Source organism: Fringilla coelebs (genome assembly GCF_963513975.1).
Source record: "Fringilla coelebs genome assembly, chromosome: 8".
Lineage (NCBI taxonomy): Eukaryota > Metazoa > Chordata > Aves > Passeriformes > Fringillidae > Fringilla > Fringilla coelebs.
Window position 1 is genome coordinate 5540273 of NC_140066.1, and position 23068 is coordinate 5563340.

General features: G+C 43.4%; 1 protein-coding gene across 4 annotated transcripts in view; it reads right to left on the reverse strand.

Moving 5' to 3' along the window:
• The window catches only part of PCDH15 (protocadherin related 15), a gene marked incomplete at both ends in the record, with an annotated part of 244341 nt that overhangs the window by 19149 nt on the left and 202124 nt on the right, over window positions 1-23068 (reverse strand). For all 4 annotated transcript variants that reach the window (XM_084210351.1, XM_084210349.1, XM_084210352.1 and 1 more), the window contains 4 exons: window positions 2890-3108; window positions 8938-9114; window positions 16959-17047; window positions 20685-20900. In XM_084210351.1, the coding sequence (XP_084066477.1) occupies window positions 2890-3108; window positions 8938-9114; window positions 16959-17047; window positions 20685-20900 (701 nt within the window). The remainder of the gene's footprint in view (window positions 1-2889; window positions 3109-8937; window positions 9115-16958; window positions 17048-20684; window positions 20901-23068) is intronic.

The window sequence follows — 23068 nt, forward strand, 5'->3', positions numbered from 1 at the left end:
TGCCATGGCAGGGACACCTTCCACTGTCCCAGGCTGCTCCAAGCCCCAAAGTCCAGCCTGGCCTTGGGCACTGCCAGGGATCCAGGGGCAGCCCCAGCTGCTCTGGGCACCCTGTGCCAGGGCCTGCCCACCCTGCCAGGGAACAATTCCTCATTCCCAATATTCCATCTAAATATTTTTTTTTCAGTTCAATGCCACTCCCCTTTGTCCACTCACAACTCTTTTTTTCTTAACGGAATTGGCTGGGAAATTTCAGTTCAATTAATGGTTTTTCCCCCAAAAAAATCCTTTTTATTTTTAATTTTTTAAATTATTTTTTAATATGGAATAAAATCACTGTGGAAAAAATTTGTTCCTTGTCTAGAAAGCAAAGCCCCTTGTGTGGGGAGCACCACCAGGGTGATGTGCCTGATATACCCCAATGACACCGAGTAGCCATAAAAATAAATCACTTTTAAACTCATCAGACGAGGAGTTCAGGAGCAAGTTGAGTATAGAAATTAAAAAAAACCCTTATACTTAATAAATGTTGAGAACAAAAGATGTCAGTATTCCTGTGCAAGCTGGAAGAAGCAAAGCTGGAAATAAATACTTACTCTTTGAATCTGTTTGGTTGCAAAAAAAAAAGAGATAAAAAGGAAGGTTAAATAAATTCTGCTTCCAACAACTGCCCATAACAGTGATTCTCACAGGAGTAATAAACTACAGGCTACTTAATTATTCCACACATCAAATTCCAGAATTAATTACTTGTTTAAAGAATCAGAACTTCCAGAGCTCAACAGCATTTGGCTGCTATTTTTGATCCCCTGGAAACAATTCTGTAGTCAGCAGAAATACAAATTACAGCAGGGAATGAAAACAACACATGAAAACATGAATATTTCTCCTGTTTTTTTCTTAAGCAGGCACATTTTTAGACTTGTTTCTTTATATTGAATTATTTTTATATAACAATATCAATAATATAATCGATATTTTCTTTATATTTTCTCATTTTAGCTCAAAACTGTATAAAAATACTTTTAATAATGAAGGAGTATCATTTTTGGTTATTATTTAGAAGATGCCATTCTTTTGTGATTATTAAATAATAAATAATTTGTAAGTACCTTACAAGTTTGTGCTGGATTTCAAAGGAGTCATTTCTAGATTTATTACTAAAGAAATATTTTAGGAAAAATACCAAGATTCCTTTGGAAAAGGAGTGAAAAAGGCTGGAATGCAAAAACAAACCACGAGGCTCAGAATTTTAATTTAACTCTAAAATTCCTTTCATTTTCTCTGTCACTCTCCATAAAAATACAATTTATTCACAATGGGCTGCTATAAATCCAACTCCAAGTCAGATTTCTAGATTGGAAAAATGGGATTTTTGGATGAAATGAATTTAAGCAGATTCCTGAGAGCTCCTAAAAGAGATTGATGATGTTTAGATAATCTCACAGATGCCAAGGAAAAATGTGGCTGCTTCATTTCTTTAAGGAATCTGCAATTCAGATAATAGCCACCAATGAATTGCAAGATGAACTGGCTCATGGAAGCAAATTTTCCACAGAATTCTGGGAGAGGAAGAGCAGTTTGGGAATGATCTGCCATCTTGATAGTGCAGAAGTTGGTCAAGCTCTTCCAAACTTCTTTAAAAGGCTTTTTCTCTTTATCCAAAATTGAGAAAAGGGGATCTGAATGTAATAATTAATTAGAGAATAAATCAGTGAATAAGTGGATTTATAAATCTATGAACCGGAATACAATCTATATGTAAATTTATTAATGAAATTTTTAATTAGAGACTAAATCTATGAAAATATATAAAAATAAATGAATAGATATGGACCCTATAAGTCAAATTACAGTGATTTTAAATATGAGTAGACCTGAAAATTTTAGCTGAAAGGAACTTGTTGCAGATGTTGATTTGAATTAATTTATCAGCCAATTACTGGAATATCTTCAGTGTATAAGAGGCAAAAGGAAATATCAAAAAGTATCTCCAATATTGCTCTACAATGGCAGAAAATCCACTCTCCAGGAAACATTTGCAATTAAGAAGCTCAGGAAAAAATATTTTAGGACTTAAGCAAAAACATTGGAATCCTTTAATTTGATTTTTGATTCATTTTCTTTTTCCTCAATCTTTTTTTTTTTTTTGGTACGGAATTCAGCTCTGAATCTTCACTTCTGTGTCCGACACCTGGGTTTTGAGCCGGTGTTTTGGCCCAAAAATCCTGCAACATGTTAGGAAACCCAGGATGCACTTCCCATGTTCATCACGCCAAGCATTGAGCAACCCTTGTGGTGAGAAGGGGATTAAACTCATAAATTATATACCAGAAATCTAGATAATACATACAAAATATGATAGAAATAGGCATTAATAAATAGAAATTAGGCATGAAAAGATGAACAATTGTCAAAGGGGCTCCGTTACCAACTGCAGCACCTCTACTACGGCATTACAAGCCCTGGGATGTCACTGTCATATTTTCTAAAAAATCCTCTTTGCCCAGGATTCTTGTCCTGGGAAGCTGAGAAGCCTTGGAGAAAAAGGAAAGCAATATGATCTCATTTGCTTCTCCTGTGTTTTGCTGCTTTGGAATGTGGTTTGGACATTGTTTATCCAACGTGTGAGTTGTTCTGACTTAATGACCGGTCACAGCCAGCTGTGTCAGGACTCTGGAGAGAGTCATGAGTGTCTTGTTAAGCCTTCTGTAAGCATCCTTTATTCTTTAGTATAATTTAGTATAGCATTCTTTAATATAATATAATGTCATAAAATAATAAAGTAGCCTTCTTACAACATGGAGTCACATTCATCATTTCATTCCTGCCACGGGGAACCCCAAAAATACCCCAGTGGGAGAGGAGGAGGAGGAGGAGGGTACTCACTGCCGGTAGCTGACCATGACGATGAGGATGGCTGGCATGCAGCACAGGATGATGATGACAGCCAGGGCCAGCAGTGCCCCCTCCGTGTAGCCCATGGCCTGCGCCTGCTTCTTCACGTTGGCCACCACGTCCGGCGTGCGGATCTCCAGGATTCGCCCGCCCTGGCCCAGGTAGGGCTGGAACTCCTTGTTGATATCCAGCAGTTTGCCATCCAGGAACCTTCAAAGGGCACAAAGACACCCGGCTATTAGGGCCAAGAGTTTTAATTAGGGCAGGTTAATAGCCCAATAAAGCGCATATGTCATCTCTGTGGGCTTTGGAATAGTGGCAATTCCCTGTAATCTCAGTGCCAGGGACAATTCCAATGTACTTAGCACCAGGACACAGTTTAGACACTGAAAGGGGGGGCTGAGCTGAGCTCATCCTGATTTCCAGGGGCACAAAGTTCTTGCTGGCATCACAAAGGCCTTGCTTTGTGCTTCTCCCTCTCTGCTTTGATCCCGAGGATCAACCAACCCTTCCTAGACTGCCACTGCCATCTTTTCTGAAAAATCCCTTCGCCAGGATTTCTTCTCCTGGGAAGCTGAGAAGCCTCAGAAAAGAATGAAAACAGTAATTATCTGATTGCTTCTCCTTGTCCCTGTTTTGATGCTTTGGAATGTGGTCTGGATATTGTTTACCAACTGGTCAATGTTGGATTGGTTCCATGTGAATTGGTTTTATTTAATGAGCAATCACAGCCAGCTGTGTCAGACTCTAAGGAGTCAGTCACATGTTTTTCATTATCATTCTTGTTAAACCTTCTGTCTGTATCCTTTCTCTTTCTTAGTATAGCACTTTTTAATATAATATAAGTACACAAAATAATAAATCAGCCTTCTGAGAACATAGAGTCAGATTCTCATCTCCCACCTCGTCCTGGGGACCCTCACAAACACCACACTGGACACATCCCTAGGCACCACTCTGCCCCAAAGATCACCAAGGCAGTGATGGAGTCACCACCCCTGGAAGTGTTCAAAGAAGCTGTGGATGTGGCACCTGGGGACATGGGCAGTGGTGGCCTTGGCAGTGCTGGGGATGTTGGATTCGGTGACCTCAGATGTTCTCTCCACCCTTAATGATTCCATGGTTGCTGTTATCCTAAAATCAGGCAATTTCTAGAGGATTTGCTCAGCTCCTTAGGGAAATTCTTTGGTTGTCTGGACAAAAAATACATTGTCCAAGGCTTCAGCTTCTGAAGGAAAATAAAAATCCTTGGATCACTCCAGAAGTGAGGATTGAGTGTCTCACAAGCTGCCCAGCTCCAAACACCAAAGTAGGAGATGTATTAGGATGGAGGATCCTAAAAGGTGGGAGTTATAGCAGAATTCCAGATCCTTACACGTACAAAGGTTCTTCTGGAGAAAGATGAGGGGGAAAAAACCTCCAGAAAATGTCAAATAAAAATGAACAAAAATCTTCTGTAAGTATTTCTGTGAATAAACGATGAATGTCCAAAGAAAGCCTGAGACAGCTCTGATTTCCTTACTCTGATCATGAGACAGAAATTCCACTCCTCAAGGGCCATTTCTTTAAGGGCAGTAATTTCTCATAATTGACTTCCCCTCAGACTAATTTCCTGATAAATCCTCGTAGTATTTTTTATCCTTTTTTTTTTTTTAATTTATTTGGGAATTTTGGGGAGAATCCACTCTGCTCTGGGTGTGTAATGGACGAACTGGATCTCATCACAGGCAGAACAGCTCTCCCTGAATGATGAATTTGGGCTGGTTTCACGATACTGAGGGAAAAGGGGCTGCTCACCCCCACCCTCACTAAGGTGTCTGAAAGACTAATTCCCATTCCTGACGTCTCCCACCTACCATTTCCTTGGTACTTGAGAAAAAAAATCCCTTTTCCAACCTAAATGATGGCATGAAGTGGATATAAACATTCTCTTGCTGCTCACTAGATGTCACTGGTGCATGTCCCACATCCTTTGAGCTGGCAAACGCCTTCCCAGCAGGACACATTAAATCCCTGGATGATTTTAAGCACCTCTCCCTTGAAATTCTGCTGGCATTTTCCCGACAGAGCCTTTTAAACAGGTCCGTAACTCAGCCGTGAGCGTTCGCTCCGTGATGGAACCTGACACGTTGTGCAGGAGCTTCACACAGCTTCTTTTTAACAGGGGACATTTTCCACTTAATTTATGCAGGAGGAATTTGCTGCATTCAACTGGTTTTTATGCTCCAATAAATCAAAGCCTCTCCTCTTTATAAGATAGGAAAGGAGGCTGAACGTTTCAGTCTGGGAAATTAGCTGAGTGCCTTCAGAGTCTCTTAGGGTTCGTGGAAGAGGGAGGACATCGTGAAGTACTGGTGCTGTTCAGACCCATTTTTGGGGTGTAATCAAACAGATTTGGAGCAAAAATCAGGAGGAAGGGCTGAGGGAGCTGGGAAGGGGCTCAGCCTGGAGCAAAGGAGGCTCAGAGGGGACCTTGTGGCTCTGCACAGCTCCTGCCAGGAGGGGACAGCCAGGGGGGGTCGGGCTGTGCTGCCAGGGAACAGGGACAGGACAAGGGGAAAGGGGCTCCAGCTGGGCCAGGGGAGGCTCAGCTTGGACAGCAGCAGGAATTTCTGCATGGAAAGGGTGCTCAGGCCTTGGCAGGGGCTGCTCAGGGAGCTTTGCAGTGCCCATCCCTGGAGGAGTCCAATAAATGTGTGGATGTGAGGACATGGCTTGGTGGTGGGTCTGGAAATGCTGGGTTGAGTGTTGCACCTGATGAGCTCAGAGGTCCTTCCCAACCTGATTGACTCTGGTTTATGAGATCCCTGATTAATAAAAACTTCAGGTAATCAATCATAACAATCTGAAGGAAAAATACAGATCTCTCATTGTGTTTTACAAAGTTTTACAAAGTACACAGAAAATTCTGCATATCTTGAGAGACACGTGGGTTTTACCCGTGGCATCTATAACTTCTAAAACATGCCTTTGTTTTCCAGGCAAACATTTCCCTGGAATTATTGTGGGATTAATATTATGGATTACAGGAGCCTCATGCTTTGGTTCAGTGGGGTTTGCTTTTCATGGTGAAAACTGTGACTCTGTTCAGCTGCTGCTGGGAGAGCTGCCGTGTCCAGCCCCTTCTCCCAGCTCCAGCTGCTTTGGGTTTGGATCCCTGACTCCGCCTGTATCCCTGCAGCTCTCCACCCGCTGTTCCACTTCATCCTCAATTCCCCTCGCATTCGACCTTCACAAATAATTGTTTTCAAACAGTGACAGGTTCACAAGAAATTCTCTTAAATCAGAGCCTCCACTCTGCTTTAGAAGCAGGAACACAGCAGGTGTTCCCAAAAAAGCCCATTCTGGAAAAGCCACAGGTATTTTCCAGTACACAATCACTTGGTGAGCTGTATAAAAATCCAAGCTGGCAGAAGTCACTAATTCTGTGCTGCTGGTCCTGGATACATCATGGAGTTGTTGAACACTTGGAAAATCACCTTTGGGAATTTATCTTCCTTATTGGTAATTGAATGTTTAGGTAATATATTTAATTTTTAATTAAATAGGATTTTTTAAAATTTAATTTTTAGTAAAACAGGATGTTCTGTTTCTTTTGGACTTATTCACATTTCTCCCATCATATTCAGTTTATGAAATGATCCTTTCTCCCCCTGATCCCTTCTCTGTCCAATCCAGAGCAGACTCTTGGCTGGCAGAAAGGTGGCTGGGACTTGTGACTTTCCATTGAGGGGACAACCACTGCTAAAGTGTCCTCTGACCATGGCAGGAAGAACCCTGAGCCATCCCTCTGAAATCAAACTCCCAGGAGAGACCTTTATCTTTTCAGAAGGTTAAAATCTTTGTAGATTTGGGTACATCCCAAATCTCCTGAGTTTCTCCCACTTTCCACTGAAAACTTGGGAACTCCAGCTGCAAAACTCTCCTTACTCCAGTGAGCTGACAGCCACTCACCTCTACCCTAAAGTCAGGGAAGCATTCCCTGGGATTTTGCTCATTTAAATATTTAAAAGCTTTTGAAGAGAAGAAAAGAAGCCCCTAAAAAGCTGAGTGTGCAGGCACGGGGAGCATTTTAATGAAGTTGTTTCTCAGATGAATCCCCCTTCCCTTCCTGTTGGAAAATCTGATTTTTAACCCATCTTAATTCTATTCTGCTCTGGGTACTTCGTTGGACATCTGAACATCCCTAAAAAGACATTTCAATATTTTCAAAGGGTGCCAAAATGAAGAGGGATATTTTTTTCCTGACCATGAAGAGAGTCTGTAAAGGGAAAAGTTTCTTTTTTCTGGAATTGAAAGAGCCAACTGCCTCCCTGTTCAGATAACAGTTGATTTTCATATCTTGGTAGCAGTGGATTTACTGAGAGTTTTCCAAAGGGAGGAGGAAAAGGGTGTCAGAATCTTGAATAAAACTGGGAAGAGATCACAATGACTCCATTCTGGGAATGACCTACATTGGACAAGTGACCAGACAAACACCCAGAGCATCACTGAGGCCTGAAAAGACTGAATGACCATGGGCATACCTAAAAACAAATTCTAGGAGAAGGCAGGAGGCTCTATTGCTACCCCCCTGAAAGCTGTTACTGCTATTCATTAGATTTCATATACATTTTTATATAAAATATTCATTTTTTTATATTACTACTTCAGAAAAATGATGCTGGAAGACTAGAATGGGTTCAGAGAAAACTTCAAGTGATTAAAAGAATTAAAACATAGTCCAGAGCAGAACTTATCAAGAATAAAAATACAGAGGATGATGTGAACAGGAGCCTAGACCTTGGTGAGACCCAGAAATTAAAAGCACCAATGGATGCTTTAATTTAGCACCCAAATTTATAATAAAGCTGAGCCTGGAAAAATAATAATAATAATTTAAAAAAAGACAAAAGGCCTAATTTTTGACTGGGAACTAACCTGCAGTAACAACCCCCAAGCTGTAGTTGATTGGACTGTCTGGTGCAATTGCTTTGCTGACAGATATGTTCCAAGCAGAATTAATTTGGGGAATTAATTTCTGTTCCAAGCAGAATTAGTTTGGTTCCCAAACTTGCTCAGACTGATCCCAGTGATCTTTCCCAGCCTACAAAATCTGAATATCTGCAGAACTTTCCTATGCTGCCATTCACCTACACTCCACTAGGAGCTCAGGAGAAGCAGTGTTTTCCAACCTTATTTCCCTGCTGTGTTTTGCAGCCTTTTCCTGCCAGGCTGCTGAGGATATGCTCAGCACAGGAAAAGCCTGATGGGGTTCTCACCAAGAGAAAAACCAACACCAAGGTGGAACACGTGCAAAAAAAACCCCCAAAAACCCAAAAAAAACCAAAAAAGGGGTTTTTTTTCTTTAGAAGAAGAACCTGATTTGCATTTTGAAGAGCCTGATCTCCTGTGTGGAGGTGTGCACTGGGTCATGTCCCAGTCTTTGTTTTACATGAGGTGCAGATCACCCCCTTCTGAGAGGAGAGGAGGAGAAAGAAGAGAAGAGAAGAGAAGAGAAGAGAAGAGAAGAGAAGAGAAGAGAAGAGAAGAGAAGAGAAGAGAAGAGAAGAGAAGAGAAGAGAAGAGAAGAGAAGAGAAGAGAAGAGAAGAGAAGAGAAGAGAAGAGAAGAGAAGAGAAGAGAAGAGAAGAGAAAGAGAAAGAGAAAGAGAAAGAGAAAGAGAAAGAGAAGGAGAAAAGAGAACTCAAGCTCCAAACAGAAATGGTGGGAAGCCCGAAGGTCAACACTGCAGCACCAAAGCCTGAAGATCACACAGGACTTTGTGTACATAGGAAGGAAATGGGTTGAAGGAATTTCAGTTGGAAGCTCCTCCACAGGGTGGACAAAACCCATTACAAGCCTGAATCATGTGGGTTGGGACAATTTAGCCCAAGGCACTGGACTGGACTAGAAAGTGGCAAATTCCCAAGGGGATATCCATGCAGCAGCTGCTCAATGGATTTTTCTGCTCCCGTTACGCTGAACCAGTTTCTAACAGACCAACAGCTTCCCAAACTCTCCATGGAAACAGAGGGAGATCAACAAAACCAACACTCACTTAAAAAGTTCATTCCTCATGATGGCTCTGTTGGTCTGTGGGTCGATGGCGTAGACCATGAGGTCGGACTTGGTGTAATCCTCCTCGGAATATCCATCCCCAAACCTCCGGGCTCCGATGGATTCCACCACGACCGTCGCCCCCGGGATCTGGTCCTGGACGTAGCGTTCCAAAATCCTAAAGGGAAGAGGGAGCTGGAAAGCTGCAGTGATGGATTTGGGCAGCTCACCACTGACCCCAGCCCAAATGAGGTACTGATAGGAAAAACCCAAAGGGTGAGAAGGATTTTGACCTTCAGAGCACTTTTAAAGAGGAATCGCTGCTCCACGCGACCTCTGAAGTGCTGAACTCCTGAGAAAAGCTCAGCAGTGCTTGGAGAGGTCTTCAGAAATTGTGTCCTTAAGTCCAGCTCTTTGGATTTATGACCCCAGTCGAGTTTTAAATGGCTCATGGGAATCACCACCTATATTTCACACAAAATCCTCCTGTCAGCCTTTTATTAAGCTATATGATTCCAGCACTTCCATCCCAGCCTTCCACAGGGTGCATTCCATAAATTTTCACCCAGAGAAACAACCACTTGAACGATTTTTGGTGGGATATTTCATCCAGGCCTCCAATATCACACACCTGCTGCTCCAAAAGGCACCAGGTTTTACAGGCAGGAGGAAATTGGAATATTGGGCTGACACTTTTACCACAGGAAATAAAATCAAATAAACTGCAGCAGGATTCCACAAGCAGGGGAAAGAAAGGCTGATAGAATTTAGAGGTAACAACAATATCAAGAAAAAAAACCAGCAACAACAAGACTTGCTAATGGCTGATGAGATTTCCAACGTGGGACCAAGAAAGGTTCACTCAAAGCCCACAGAGAGTTTTTATAAACAGAGGCATAAATGCAAATATCATCAACTCTGCGCAAAAAAAAGAGGGAGAAAGAAACCAGAGCATTTGGAAGTGTAAAATCTATAAGAAAATATAGAATTTCCTGGGGTAATTGATATGACCAGAAAATCAAAAAGCAATAGCTGAGCTGGGAGGCAAAGGCAAGGGAACTACAGGGAATGTGTTGCTTGATCCATCAAGGATGCACCAGGGTGTGGAGGAAGACACATCTCCCACAAAAAAGGACATCAGTGACTTTAAGCTGTCACTTGTTCAACACAAAACCTTCTGCAGTTGCTGAGGTTACATTTTTGCTGTTGTGCTTTTTTTCCTGACACCAGATTTCCACCAGCTCCTGATTTTTCAAGACTCCTGATTCACATTTATCAAAGGAACATCTCTCCTTATTGTGTGGAAATTTAGTGTGCCTTTAAAACCCGTTGTAATCTTTTAAGCTTTTTTATAAGATCTTGAAAAATTCAAGTATGTCAGAGCCAGGTCATACCTGAGGAGTGAATATATGGAATTACTGCAGAGAAAATAGGGATACAGATTGGCTGACACGGTGCTTGTGGAGTGGTGTCCTCTGAATGAGCTCCCCTGTTGTTTGCAGATACGGAAAACTCTGCTTATCTCTGCTTCTGGCATGCTCTGCACTGGCAGCCAAGGTGAGAACCTGTCACAGACACCTCAGCAACAATAATTCCCCCAGGGAAAACCTGCCAGGACCAATCTGGGATGTGGAGATTGCTATAAAACCCCACTAAACCTGATGGGAGTGTAAATGGCTGAAAAGAAACCACGACCATTCTCAGAAGGGTGTTGGGCACAAGGCGTCAGGCAGAACAAATGTGTAAAGGACTTGCCTCCATAATTAGCATTTAATCATCTTCTCTTGCTGCAGGAGGAGATGAATTTCATGGAATCACAGAGTGCAGCAGGAATTTCTGCATGGAAAGGGTGCTCAGGCCTTGGCAGGGGCTGCCCAGGGAGCTTTGCAGTGCCCAAGGCCAGGCTGGACAGGACTTGGAGAAGCCTGGGACAGTGGAAGGCATCCCTACCCATGGCAGGGGTGGGATGAGATGGGCTTTGAGGTCTCTTCCAACCCAAACCATTCTGGAATTCTGTGATATTGCTTCCTGAGAAATGTGCACAGTGCAGCCATTGGCTGTACTGACATTGCAGGAAACCCCACAAAGTCCAGCAGAATGGCAGCAGTGTTCAATTTGAAACACCCAAAGTGCATGTTGAGGTTAAAACAGAGAATAAAATCACACTAAAGACTGAAAAGCTGCAGCTTCACTTAAAAATAGGGCAGTTCCCTCTAGAGCTGTTTGAAAAAATCTTTCAGCTGCACTTGTGATGCTGAAAACACTGTAGTGTTTTAGAACTCCTCTGGAAATGGCCACTTGCTTGCAGTGGTACTCAGAAAAGACAATTTTTTTTAGATTCCTACTTTTAAGTAACAACAGCATCCACAGCTCTGCTGTACTGATCAGCAGAATCCAAAATAAAATTAGTCTGCCACTTGTTACTCCCACCAGGGTTATTCCCATCCTCCCAAGTGGTGTGTAAGAGGTGGGGGCAGGAGCAGAACAGGCAAAGAACATTTCCAACTGCTCCAAGTCCAGAGGAGCTGCTCAGTAGTGAGGGAAATGCCTCCCAATGCATCCCCACCAGCACAGCTCTCCCAGTTCCCAGCAGTGACCCTGGACACAAGGATTTGCTCTGTCATCCTGAGGGATCCTGAAAATCCTGAGGTGATTTTTTTTTTCATCTTTAGATGCAAAATACATGGAAAGGCAAAAGAATACAGGGGTGTTGTTCTGCTGAGTTGTCCCTTGGCTGGGGAATTCTGCCACATGAAGTCCCAGAATGGTTTGGGTGGGAAGGGACCCTAAATCCCATCCAGTGCCACCCCTGCCATGGCACATAAAATATTTTAAGAAATGGAAAAAAAAACCCAAAAAACCAACATTCTTTCTCTCAGGACTCAGATTACCAAAGACTTGGAGTGAGCAGTGTTGAAGATTCAATATTCTGCATAATTTTTGGCCAAAATTCTAGTTCCCAAAAAAAACCAGGTGCAATAATAATGATAAATTTGTATTCTAGGTATTTGAAAATACAAATTTGGCAACCATGCAGAGCTGAGAGCATCCAGCCCCCACCATCAGCATCAATACAGACTTTTCAAGTGCTTTAATTAACTCCTCAATTCTGCTCCACTTCTGTCAATTCAGCCAAATTCTGTCTCTGTGAAGTTTTTGTGGGATTATTATTGACAATGAAACCACTGGATTTTCAACTGGACTTTCCCAAAGAGCCCAGGACCAATTCCAGCCCCTCTGGTGCAGTCAGTGAGAGATTTGGGGGAATACACTGGAGCCTCAGCTCCCAGATTATTTATTACAACATAAACAGAGCTCAGGGAAGGGTCTGCTCATGCTGTAGTGCCTGGGGTTTATTCCAAGCCTAAAAACATCACTTTTTAATAAAACAGCCTTTCGCAGAGGTTACTTTTCTATCACACATATGTTCAGCAGGAAGGGGCAGCACAGAGACAATTCCCTCTGCATAGGATAGAATAGAACAACATATAGACTAGAATAACATATATAATCTTTCATAATAATATTATTAATAGTATTTAGAAAACAACCCAGAGCCAATGCCTTTATACCCACTTCTCCTAATCCTATAAAAGCAGAGAATCAGGAATCATTAAGGCTGGAAAAGGCCATTAAGATTCAATCCCACTGTCACCCCAGCACCACTACAAGCAGATTGGTTTGCACACCAGAAAGGAAATCTGCTTTCTTACGCACTGCTGAAGTTGCTTTCCTTCTCTTTGCTCTCATCCTGTAAAATCCTGCCCTCCAAAACCCCTACACACACTCCAGCTCTTTATTTCAGCCTCATTTGTCCCGGTCACAGAAGGAACATTGAGCTCACGCAAAGAATAATATCCAGAGACATCTCCCCTCTGACCCCGAGGACAATCTCCAGATCTCAGCACAAAAGGGCTTTTCCTGCAATTGTCAGCAATTCCTGGGGAAAGAAAGCAGGAGTTTACAGCTCTATCCCCTGCATTGGAGAGCTTTGGAGAGATCCATTAGCACAACAACCCCGGGAGTTAGGGAGAGCAGGAGCTCGCTGAACCGCGGCTTCCCAGCTGCCAGGGCCAGCAGCAAGTGGAACAGCTGGACTTGTGGAAGCTTGGGTCTCTATTACCCAACTTAATAAAGGTGGCCTGCAGTTATTAATCATCCTGATTGCTCAGGAGGGAGGGTGGAACAGGCTCTGTGAACGCTGCACCAAGCCCTGGGACACTTTCCCAGCCAAGCCAGACTGGCTGGACATGAAACAGGAGACAGCCAAGTTGGTGGCAAATGTCCCTCTAATCTGTTTATTTCATCAGATACTATCTAATTCAATCAATTCTGTCATTATCTAATCTATTCCTTTTCTATGTTTGCAATTTAATTTGGAATGAAGCATTACAGTGTGAAGAAGTGGCAGAGGAAAAGGGGAGGGGACAGGAACAAAGTGACCCCAAAATGTTCCCGTCAGAAAGGTGAAGGGTAAAGGACAAAGCAGCTACAGCTGGACCTGTGACTCAGGAACCTTTCTTAAAGGGCAGGAAACCAAGTGCCACCTGGAGAAAGGGCTCAAGGGCAAGGTCACTGCCACCACCCCAACAGGCTGACAGTCCAGTCAGCTGTAATCAGACTTAACTCACTAATTATCTGGCAAAAATCATACAGTGGGCACGGGAATGTGACTTCTCCTGTGGGAAAAGTAACAAGACTGAGTGATTTATACCCTGCAGCTGAGATGAGCTCATTTTTTACCAATTCAGGAACTGAGGAGAAGGAAAAACACAACTGCAGGGAAATCATCCACGTCTGAAACACTTCCCTGAACTGTGTGTTCCAGCTCCCAGATACAAAATTTATTGTCTCATATACTATGATTAGACATAAAATCTTATGTGATGCACAATGTGCATGTGCTGTATATTATGATCTATAATTTACAGCAGTATTTACTGCTGTAGTATTTTATAACATCTCTTTTAAGTGCAGCACAGTTTCTGTGCATTAAGTAGAGTTCCTTTGAAGAATGATGGCAGCCAGCTTTAGATATGCAAACCATTAAGTTGAAAGGTTCAACGTTCATATTCCAAAAAACCCCTTCAGCAATAACTCCAAGAATCAGCACTTTATTCTACATTTGGTTTTCAGGGAAAAGCCTGCCTGGCCACTTCTGCATTGTGTTAGAGGGTTCAGCATGGATTTTCTTTACCTGGGGAGCTGCCTGAGCCCAGCACTTGCCCTGCACAGGAGGCACAACTTCTGCCCTGAGCAGATTGCCCACAGAGCCTGGGGGCTCTCTCTGCTCCCTGGGGCTGTGGCAGAGCTGGGTGCACACAATGCTGTGCCCTGGGCTCTGGGATGGCCCTGCTGCAGCAGGGAGGGGACACCAGGGGCCACCGAGCTCTGCAGCCTCAGACACCCTCTGACTTTCTGTATTTGATCCAAACTCTCATTTTAAGCCACTCCGCTATTCCAGTTCAGAGGAATTGTTGTTGTATCTCATCTGAACAGGAGTGTACAGAGGAATTTACTTCCTAAGACAATTCTCTTCCCTGCAGGATGGGAGAAGCTCAGAGCTCTCTTGGCAGTCTGGCTTATCTGACTTTAGGCAGAGCTTTAAGTGCCCACCACGTGCTTTGACTGTTTCATTTCAGGAGTGAGATTTGATGATGCCTCTGGGTTGCTTCCAACAGAAGATATGCCATGATTCCATGAAATGCTGTTCCTTGCCCAACAAACAAGCACTCCCCTCAACTTCTCTATTTCAAGAACACTCCATCATCTGTCTCCACCAAGTTTTCTGAAGGAGAGGAGCACACACTGAATTTTCCAAGAAGCCTCAGCCTATTTTCTCTGTCCATCCTGCAGCAGACAGAAAGGGGCCTCTCTGTACTGCCATAATTAAAGTGGGCAAGAGAAAAGGCAAATGGACATTGATGAGAGTATGAAAAGCTTGATGAAATTAAAGCAGTTGGAGGAAAACACTGAATGACTGCAAAAGATCCTATAGGGAGTGTCAGGGAAGACAAGTCCATTGTATTCCTCAAAAAACTCCTGAGCCAAACATTGATGCTTTAAATCTTCTCTTCCCTACTTTGCTCCTTTTATATGGACCATTAACTCCCACCCATCTATGGCTGTGCTGAGTGTGGAAAAACTGAATTATGTCATTCTTAACACCTCATAACTCCTTGTGAAAATGACAGGACCTGGTATAGCTTCCCCTCCAAAGTTGTTTAAACCACTATTTATTTTATTGTGAGAAATCATTGTAATTCCACAAATGACTCATGTGCCCCCCTCCCTAACATTCCCCATCACCAACTGTTGGCTAAATGTTCTATTTTCAGGGATTAATATTTGCCAAAATGAGAGGAGAAAGAGCTGAGTAACTTGTGCAGTGACTAATTTAACACAATGGTTTATGTTGGGAAGGGATCTTGAGGATCATCTTGTTCCAACTCCCCTGCCACAGGCAGGGACACATCCCACTAAGCAGGGCTGATTATAGCCTTTTTCTCTGTTAATTAATTACACATTAAATTTTTATAAATTTCTGCATTATTTGAAGTGGCAAAACTGCTTTGGTCTGAGATTCCAAATAATTTGTTTTCCCTTTGCCTGTGGTTGCACACCAAAAAAATATCACAAATTCTTATTTTGTTTTTATGGGCTGCATGAATTATTAAACCTGTATAAAAACAGGGAGAGGGTGATCTTTTAAATTTAGGAGGAAAACATGAGAAATTTGAAGAGAGCGGTGAAATAAATAGATTTCTCTGTGAAATAGACCTTTGTACACAGCTACAAAATTATTTTTGAGATATTTGTTCTCTACAAATATTTTCAGGAATGAATGGGCCTATTTGAAAGTAAGTTGCTGTAACTCTTCTGGCAAAGGCTGTCCTTAAAAACTTATTCTTAGAAGAGAAATTCTCCAGCTACACTGATCTGTGTTTGGGAAGGTAAAGACTTCCCAAGATGATTTGGAGAACTCAAAACCTGATAATATTGTGGGATTTTTTTAAACTTTGTACTCATTCCAAAGCTTTTTTCTCATCCCAAAGCTTTGTTCAATGTGAAATTCAGAATCACAGAATGGTTTGGGTTAGAAGTGACCTCCAAGGCAAACAAGTCCAACCATCAACCACCACCACCCTGCTCACCACTAACCCATGTCCTCATGTGCCAATTCCACATGGTTCTGAAAACTTCCAGGCATGGGGACTCAACACTTGCCTGGACAGCCCCTTCCAATGCTGAAACCACCCTGTCCATGAAGAAATTCTCCCTAAAATCTGATCTAAACCTCCCCTGGTGCGGCCTGAGGCTGTTTCCTCTCCTTCTGTCACTTGTCACCTAGAGCCTCCTTTTAGGAAGTTATTCCTATTTCTAGGCAATACCTCATTTTAGGAAATTATTCCTATTTCTAGGCAATCCCTCCCTTCAGGAAGTTATTCCTGGCTCCAGGAAGTGCAGTCCCCATGACTTCAGCCTGAACAACTTCATTGGTAATTCTGATGTTCAAATCTCTCAGAGCCAACACACACCTGGCCCAAAACAGAGGGAGAAAAGGGGAACATGTCCCAAATCTCCAGGAGCAAATCCATCAGGAATTCTTCCTGGCCCAGTGAAGATGTGAAGCACTCAGAGACTTTTCCAATGACTGGTTAGACCACCAACCCCAAAGTATTTCAAATTCTATGCACAACCACAAGCAGGATGGACCAGACCCGTGGGAAGTGCCACTCCTCACGGATTGAAATGACAGAAAAAAGGACAAAGATTGGTTATAAACTATTTCCTGCAGCATTTTCTATCCCATATTGGCTAATTCCACGACAGCAAGTAGAGAATATTGTCTCTGTGTTACAAAAAGAAGCCAGAAGAGCAAACCTGACCCCTGGAAGCAGCTGCTGATGTGGTGTCTGGGGACTCTTATTGACCAGCTAAAAAACCTCCCTCCCTCCCTGATCCATCCTGTCCCAAAGCCAGGGAATTGTCTGATATTTGGAGAAGAAATAAACTGTTTACCCAATGAGTTGGTCTTTGTTTTGCTCCACCAGGGTGGGAGGAACGTTGGAGACGATCACTTGCATGTCCAACTGATTGACCACAGAGACCTGGAACGAAAAGAGGGAAATTCAATTGGCACTGCCAGGCACAGCCCCCTCCCATCCAACAGCAATGGAAAAGTTCCTCTCCTGCCTCCCCACCATGCCCTGATATCCACATTTCTCCTTTAAACTCCAAAGAGAAGAGCTGGGAAATCTTGTAGCCAAAGCCCATAAACATCAAAGGTTTAACTGGAATTGTAATTCCAGGTGTGCATCAGAATTATGGATTTTTAAGGTGGGGACAGGAAAAGCTGCTCCCAGATCTCCCACGGGCTGTATTCAAAATTACTTCTGAGCATTTGGGTGGTTTGGATGCCAGGAAAAATCCTTTCTTGGAGCCATGCAATGTGCACCAAGGGAAATGGAAATACAGGATTAATTCCACAAAATCAATGCTACTTTGTTAGACAATCAGGAAGGAAATTGTTCATTTACACTGAAGTGATCAGCGAGAGGTTTTATTTTAATCTCCAATTGTTTTAGCTTCTCCCTCTATCCTAAAATTGCACATTTTAAAACTGAGCTTTTTCCCTAAAAAAAAAAAAAAAGAAAAACAAAGGAGGAAAAAATGCTTCTAATCCACTCAATACTTGTGTGCTTTGTTGGAATAAAATTAAATGTCAGTTTTCCACGGAGGTATGGAGTAACCTCAGAGCAAATATCTGGCAATTACTGTTTTTTATTATGAACCCAACATCACTCCAATCTGTTGAGGATTCTGGAGGAAAATTTGGAAAACTAGGCCAATGTTAAAGCTGATAAATTTAAAAATCAAGGGTTAGTTGATTCTAAAAGAAAGAAATTTTTTCCAAAGAGGAGTCCTGGAAGCACAGCAGCAGAAAAACCTAAATGTGCTTCCACATCAAACACTGATTCACCAGCTTTGAAGCTTAATTCAACTTTAAATATTTAAATGTTCTTGAAATGTCATCGGATGCCCTGATCAGCACGTACAGGCTTCTGTGTAAGAAACACAGAATTATAATGAGCTCCAAATAAAAATCATGCAATGGAACTGGAAAGCAATGATTAATTTAATAGAATTAATTACATTAGCCAATTCAAGCAACCACTGTGCACCCAGGAACTGCAAACGGCGTAAAGGCAACACCAAAAACAAAGGCAGTAATTCTTTTAATATGGAAGAAATCACAATTATCATCGCTTGTTCTCGTACAAATCCAGGGATAAACGCGCATTCGTGACAAGTTATAGGGAACCAAGGGAGTTGGACAAAAATCAAGCCACATTTGAGGTTTCCATGGTAACATTAACTTGCTTGTTATCCCCATTTGTAAAGGCAGGCAAAGCAGAAAATTGTTGGTAACCTCTAGCCCACGAGTGATATCCCTTTGATCCCAAGCTTCTCTCATTAGACACTTCCCAAGTTTTAAATTCAGCAAGGCAGAGCCTACAAAGGCTCTTGATTGTGATATGGCACCATTGGACTCCTGGGAGGAGCTGGGACCCAAATGAGGAGGGGCTTTGAAACCTTCTCAAACTCCAGTAAACATTGGATTAAAATTGATATCTATGACATCATAAAGATGATATCCAGGATTTCAAATCATGATAGTGAATATCCACTACCTACCCTTCCTCAGTGTTTCCTTGCAGCAAACTAATTTTAAAATGTAATTCTTGTGTGTCCTTCATCTTACAATGCTGAGAAGGAAAGCTCCATCACATGGAAGCAAACTGTCAAGCCACAGGGGTTTGACTTCAGCCATCCTGCTGTCCTTCCCATGGATTGTCCCCACCAGTGTGATGAGTTCTGACCAGGGATTTGGCAGATCCTGCTGCTCCCAGAGCTGTTCCAGGCTCTGGGGAAGCATCCTGGTCCCAGCTCTGGAGGATACCTTGCTCTGCTCAGCTTCTGCCCAGCATTGTCCCTCTGGTGGTGACCTGCCTCTTCTCCCCAGACCTCCTCCCGGTGCAGTCCTATCTTCTTCCCCCACATCTTGCTCTTTTGCATGGGAGTAATTAAATTAATTTCTCTGTTCACTTTTTGAGCTGGTTTTGAAAGGAATAACATCTGAGAGCCTGAGTCCCTGACCCCACAGCAGGAAAATCCTGTTAAAATCATGGGAAAGAATCTCAAGTGTATGGATCACACTTGGTGCATAAAATCAGAGAATCCCAGAATGGCCTGGGGGGAAGGAACCTCAAAGCCCATCCAGTGCCACCCCTGCCATGGCAGGGACACCTCCCACTGTCCCAGGCTGCTCCAAGCCCCAAAGTCCAGCCTGGCCTTGGGCACTGCCAGGGATCCAGGGGCAGCCACAGCTGCTCTGGGCACCCTGTGCCAGGGCCTGCCCACCCTGCCAGGGAACAATTCCTCATTCCCAATATCCCACCCATCCCTGCCCTCTGGCATTGGGAAGCCATTCCCTGTGTCCTGTCCCTCCATCCCTTGTCCCAAGTCTCTCTCCATCTTTCCTGTAGCTCCTTCAGGCCACAGTTTGGTCACTCCAAAGCTTCTCCTCTCGAGGTGAACAATCCCAGCTCTCCCAGCCTTTCCTCCCAGCAGAGCTGCTCCATCCCTCTGCCCATCCTGGAGCCTCCCCTGGGCTCATTCCAACAGGTCCATGTGCCAGTGATCTAGGCAGCATGGGGCTGGGCTGGAATTGTATCTCCACCTCCTCCAGGTTTCCAGGCCTTGCTCAAAGCAGCTGGGTGCACTGCTCATCACTCAGCCACACGTCAGAAAGAAACCTCTATAAATTAATGAGACATCCTTCACTTTCTAATGTTAATGTCAATTCCTTCTGGCTATATTTTAATATCCCATTAGTGTCTAAATTACCTGAGAATGCCCCATCATTTTGGGAGGTCAAGCATGAGGGTGTCATCTTTTATGTTTATTTGGTGAACTCCTGCAGAACTCACCACACCAAGAACTCTGGCTCTCATCTGTATCCTTTGACAGTGTTCTCATGAAGTGGATAATGCACTCCATCCCTTTCACATTATGCTAATATTGAGCCAATCCATCAAATTTATAGGCTTTAAGGAAATTTAGCTTGGATGGTTTCAGTGCCTGGACTAAGTCAATGTTCTTTGAACAGCACAAAACACAAGCTTGACACCTAAAGATGGTGCCCCTTCTGAAATGCTGCTTTCTCAGGGACTGAAAAGTGCATCCTCAGCCCAAAATTATTCCTTAACATAAACAACTATGACAACCTGGACACGACCAAGGGACACAGAATCGTGGAATGATTTGGGATGGAAGGACCTTAAAGCTCATCCAGTGCCACCCCTGCCATGGGCATGGGCACCTATCCCTATTCCACTTCAGCTGCTCCAAGCCCAGCCTGGACATTGCCAGGGATCCAGGGGCAGCCAGTGCACTGGGCACCCTGTGCCAGGGCCTGCCCACCCTGCCAGGGAACAATTCCTCATTCCCAATGTCCCATCCATCCCTGCCCTCTGGCACTGGGAAGCCACTCCCTGTGTCCTGCCACTCCAGGTCACAAAATCTTTTGGTTCAAGAAACGAAAAGCTTTATTCCAGTGCCTTCAAAAAATTAAGCACAAGCCCTTGATGGCTTTTCTCTAGGTCTGCCTGGAATGAACCTTTCTGCAGTGTTTGAATTTCCTCAGGAATTATTCCATACTAATAATCCCTGGCTGATACTTACGAGCACTTCTGCCTTGCTGCTCAGTCCTTTGCCGTAATCGTCAGTGGCAATGACCTGGAACTTGAAATAGGATCTCCTCATGTTTTTGAAGAGCATGGCAGTTTTGATCAGCCCCGTGTAAGCCTCGATCACAAAGCCCTCCTTGCCATCCTTGATGGGGGGAATGATGAGCCTGTATTGCATGGCACTGTAATTCCCGGTGTCCTTATCATCAGCCTAATGGGGAAAAGGAAACAAGCAGAGGCAAACAAGGTAAATATGCATGGAAGGAGCCATTAACCTTGTCCTTTAAATAAAGTTACATCTTGGCCCAGCAAATTTCTGCCACTCTGACATTTAAAACATTAGATCCCAGAGCACAGATATGGCTGCTACTTTAAATGCTTCATTTAACTTTGCTGCACTCAGTTTTGCTTTTCCAGCAATTTCTTCCTCCTCTGTTGGCATTAAACTGCTCCAGAAGAAAGAAAAAAAAAATTTAAAAGTAGAAAAATTTATGTTGACTTTCAAGTCTGCAACAATACCTAAGAACTGCTTAATTATGAGAAACCTCCACTGCCAAATTCTCATTGAAAAGGAATTATCAAAGAAAAAACCATTGCAACAACTCGTGCACAAATTTGCACAGGAGTGTCCTTCATATTAGAGGGATGTCTAATACAACACCCCTGTTCTGATGGAGCACAAGTATTTTTGGTGCAATCAAGTAACTTTTTATTAAAATAAGGAAGGATTGAGTGGCATTCCTGCAGTGGTGCACGGGGACCTGCTGGGCACCCCAGTTAAGGACACAGAGATGCCCTGGCACCGTTGCTGAACTGGACCAAGATGCAGAGCTGGCATCAACCAGGCAGCCCCAGGAATTGTTATTCCACCTTCCCTGCTCCTGAAAACCCAGTGTTGCCCCATCCTGGCCTCTCCAGCCCCATTCCTTATGTTCCTGTTCAACCTGTATCCAGAGGGGAGTGTTTCAAGGACCTTGACCAAGCTTTCCCATGCTCCTTCCAGGGATCAGCGAGGTGGGAGCTAATTAATGCCTGAGCACTCATTAGTCTTGGTCACAGCCTCAGCATCTGGGATACTTCAGGATCTATCAGCAGGTTTTTATGGAAATATTGGCACTGCTCCTGAGGCCTGTCGCTTGAGCTAATGCTGGAATAAAAATCAGCCTTAACTTTGAAAAGGTGCATGTAAAACCCATGGAAAATCCATACTGTGCCATGACTTGGGAATGAAAACCAATAAGGGTTTGTGTCAGCATGAAGGGTTTGCAGAATCATGGAGTATCCTGAGCTGGAAGGGATGCATGGGGATCACTGATGCAACCCCTGTTCCTGCCCAGACACCCCCACAATCCCACCCTGGGCATCCCTGGAGCAGTGTCCAAGCTCTCCTGGAGCTCTGGCAGCCTCGGGGCTGTGCCCATTCCCTGGGGAGCCTGGGCAGTGCCCAGCACCCTCTGGGGAAGAGCCTTTCCTTATCTCCAGCCTGACCCAGCTCCAGCCATTCCCTGGGGTCCTGTCCCTGCTCACAGAGAGCAGAGCTGTTTATGAGACACCACAGTACTAAAAGAGAATTATCTGTGCAAGGCCATTAAGCCTTCAACAGGGGGCCATTAATCATCATTAATTGTTTCCTCACCAGCACTGAACAAGTTCTATATGGTGGAAATCGTCCCTCCTGGTTTTTTATTCATTTTCAGATAATTTTTCAGGGAATACCAACGCCAGATAAGCAATCCAGGTACTCAAAGCTGTGTATGCTCCATGGTACTCCAACTCCTATCAGCCCAGATTTCCTGACAGAACCACCCAGCACTTAAAGGATAATATCCAGGCTGGTTTAGCTGGAAAGAGCAAGTTTCATTCAGAGCAGCCCAAAGATGAGCTCCTGGAATGACACTGGCTGTCACTCGTCATGGACACACAACTGATTAAATTCCCACCCTCTCTCAATATTTTGCTTTCTTCTAAATTCACAAAGCTTTGTCTGGCTCAACTACCAAAGGCATAAATATAAAATGTCTTAAGTTGTTTTTGTTCTCCAGCTCCGCAGGTTTTTTAAAGGCTTTTAAAAGCGAGAGTGCTGCCTCCTGGGTGAGCTCAAACTCCTTTAGTAGTGATTTTAGGAAAGATGGGAAGGTTAAAAAGCTTTCTGAAATTTACTCTGTTCTCTCAGTCAAAAAAGTAAAGATATCAGTGGGTTTTTCCAGAGCATTCCAGCTTTCCAACTGGCACAGGGAAACACAACCCCACAAGATCCCAGAGCCAGCAGATGGGAGCTTGACAGGTGGAGAGTCAGAAAAATGGTTGGCTTTCCACACAAATGAATTGCTGAAGGAAGAAGTAATGTAAAAATAGAATCATGGAATTTTTAAGGTTGGA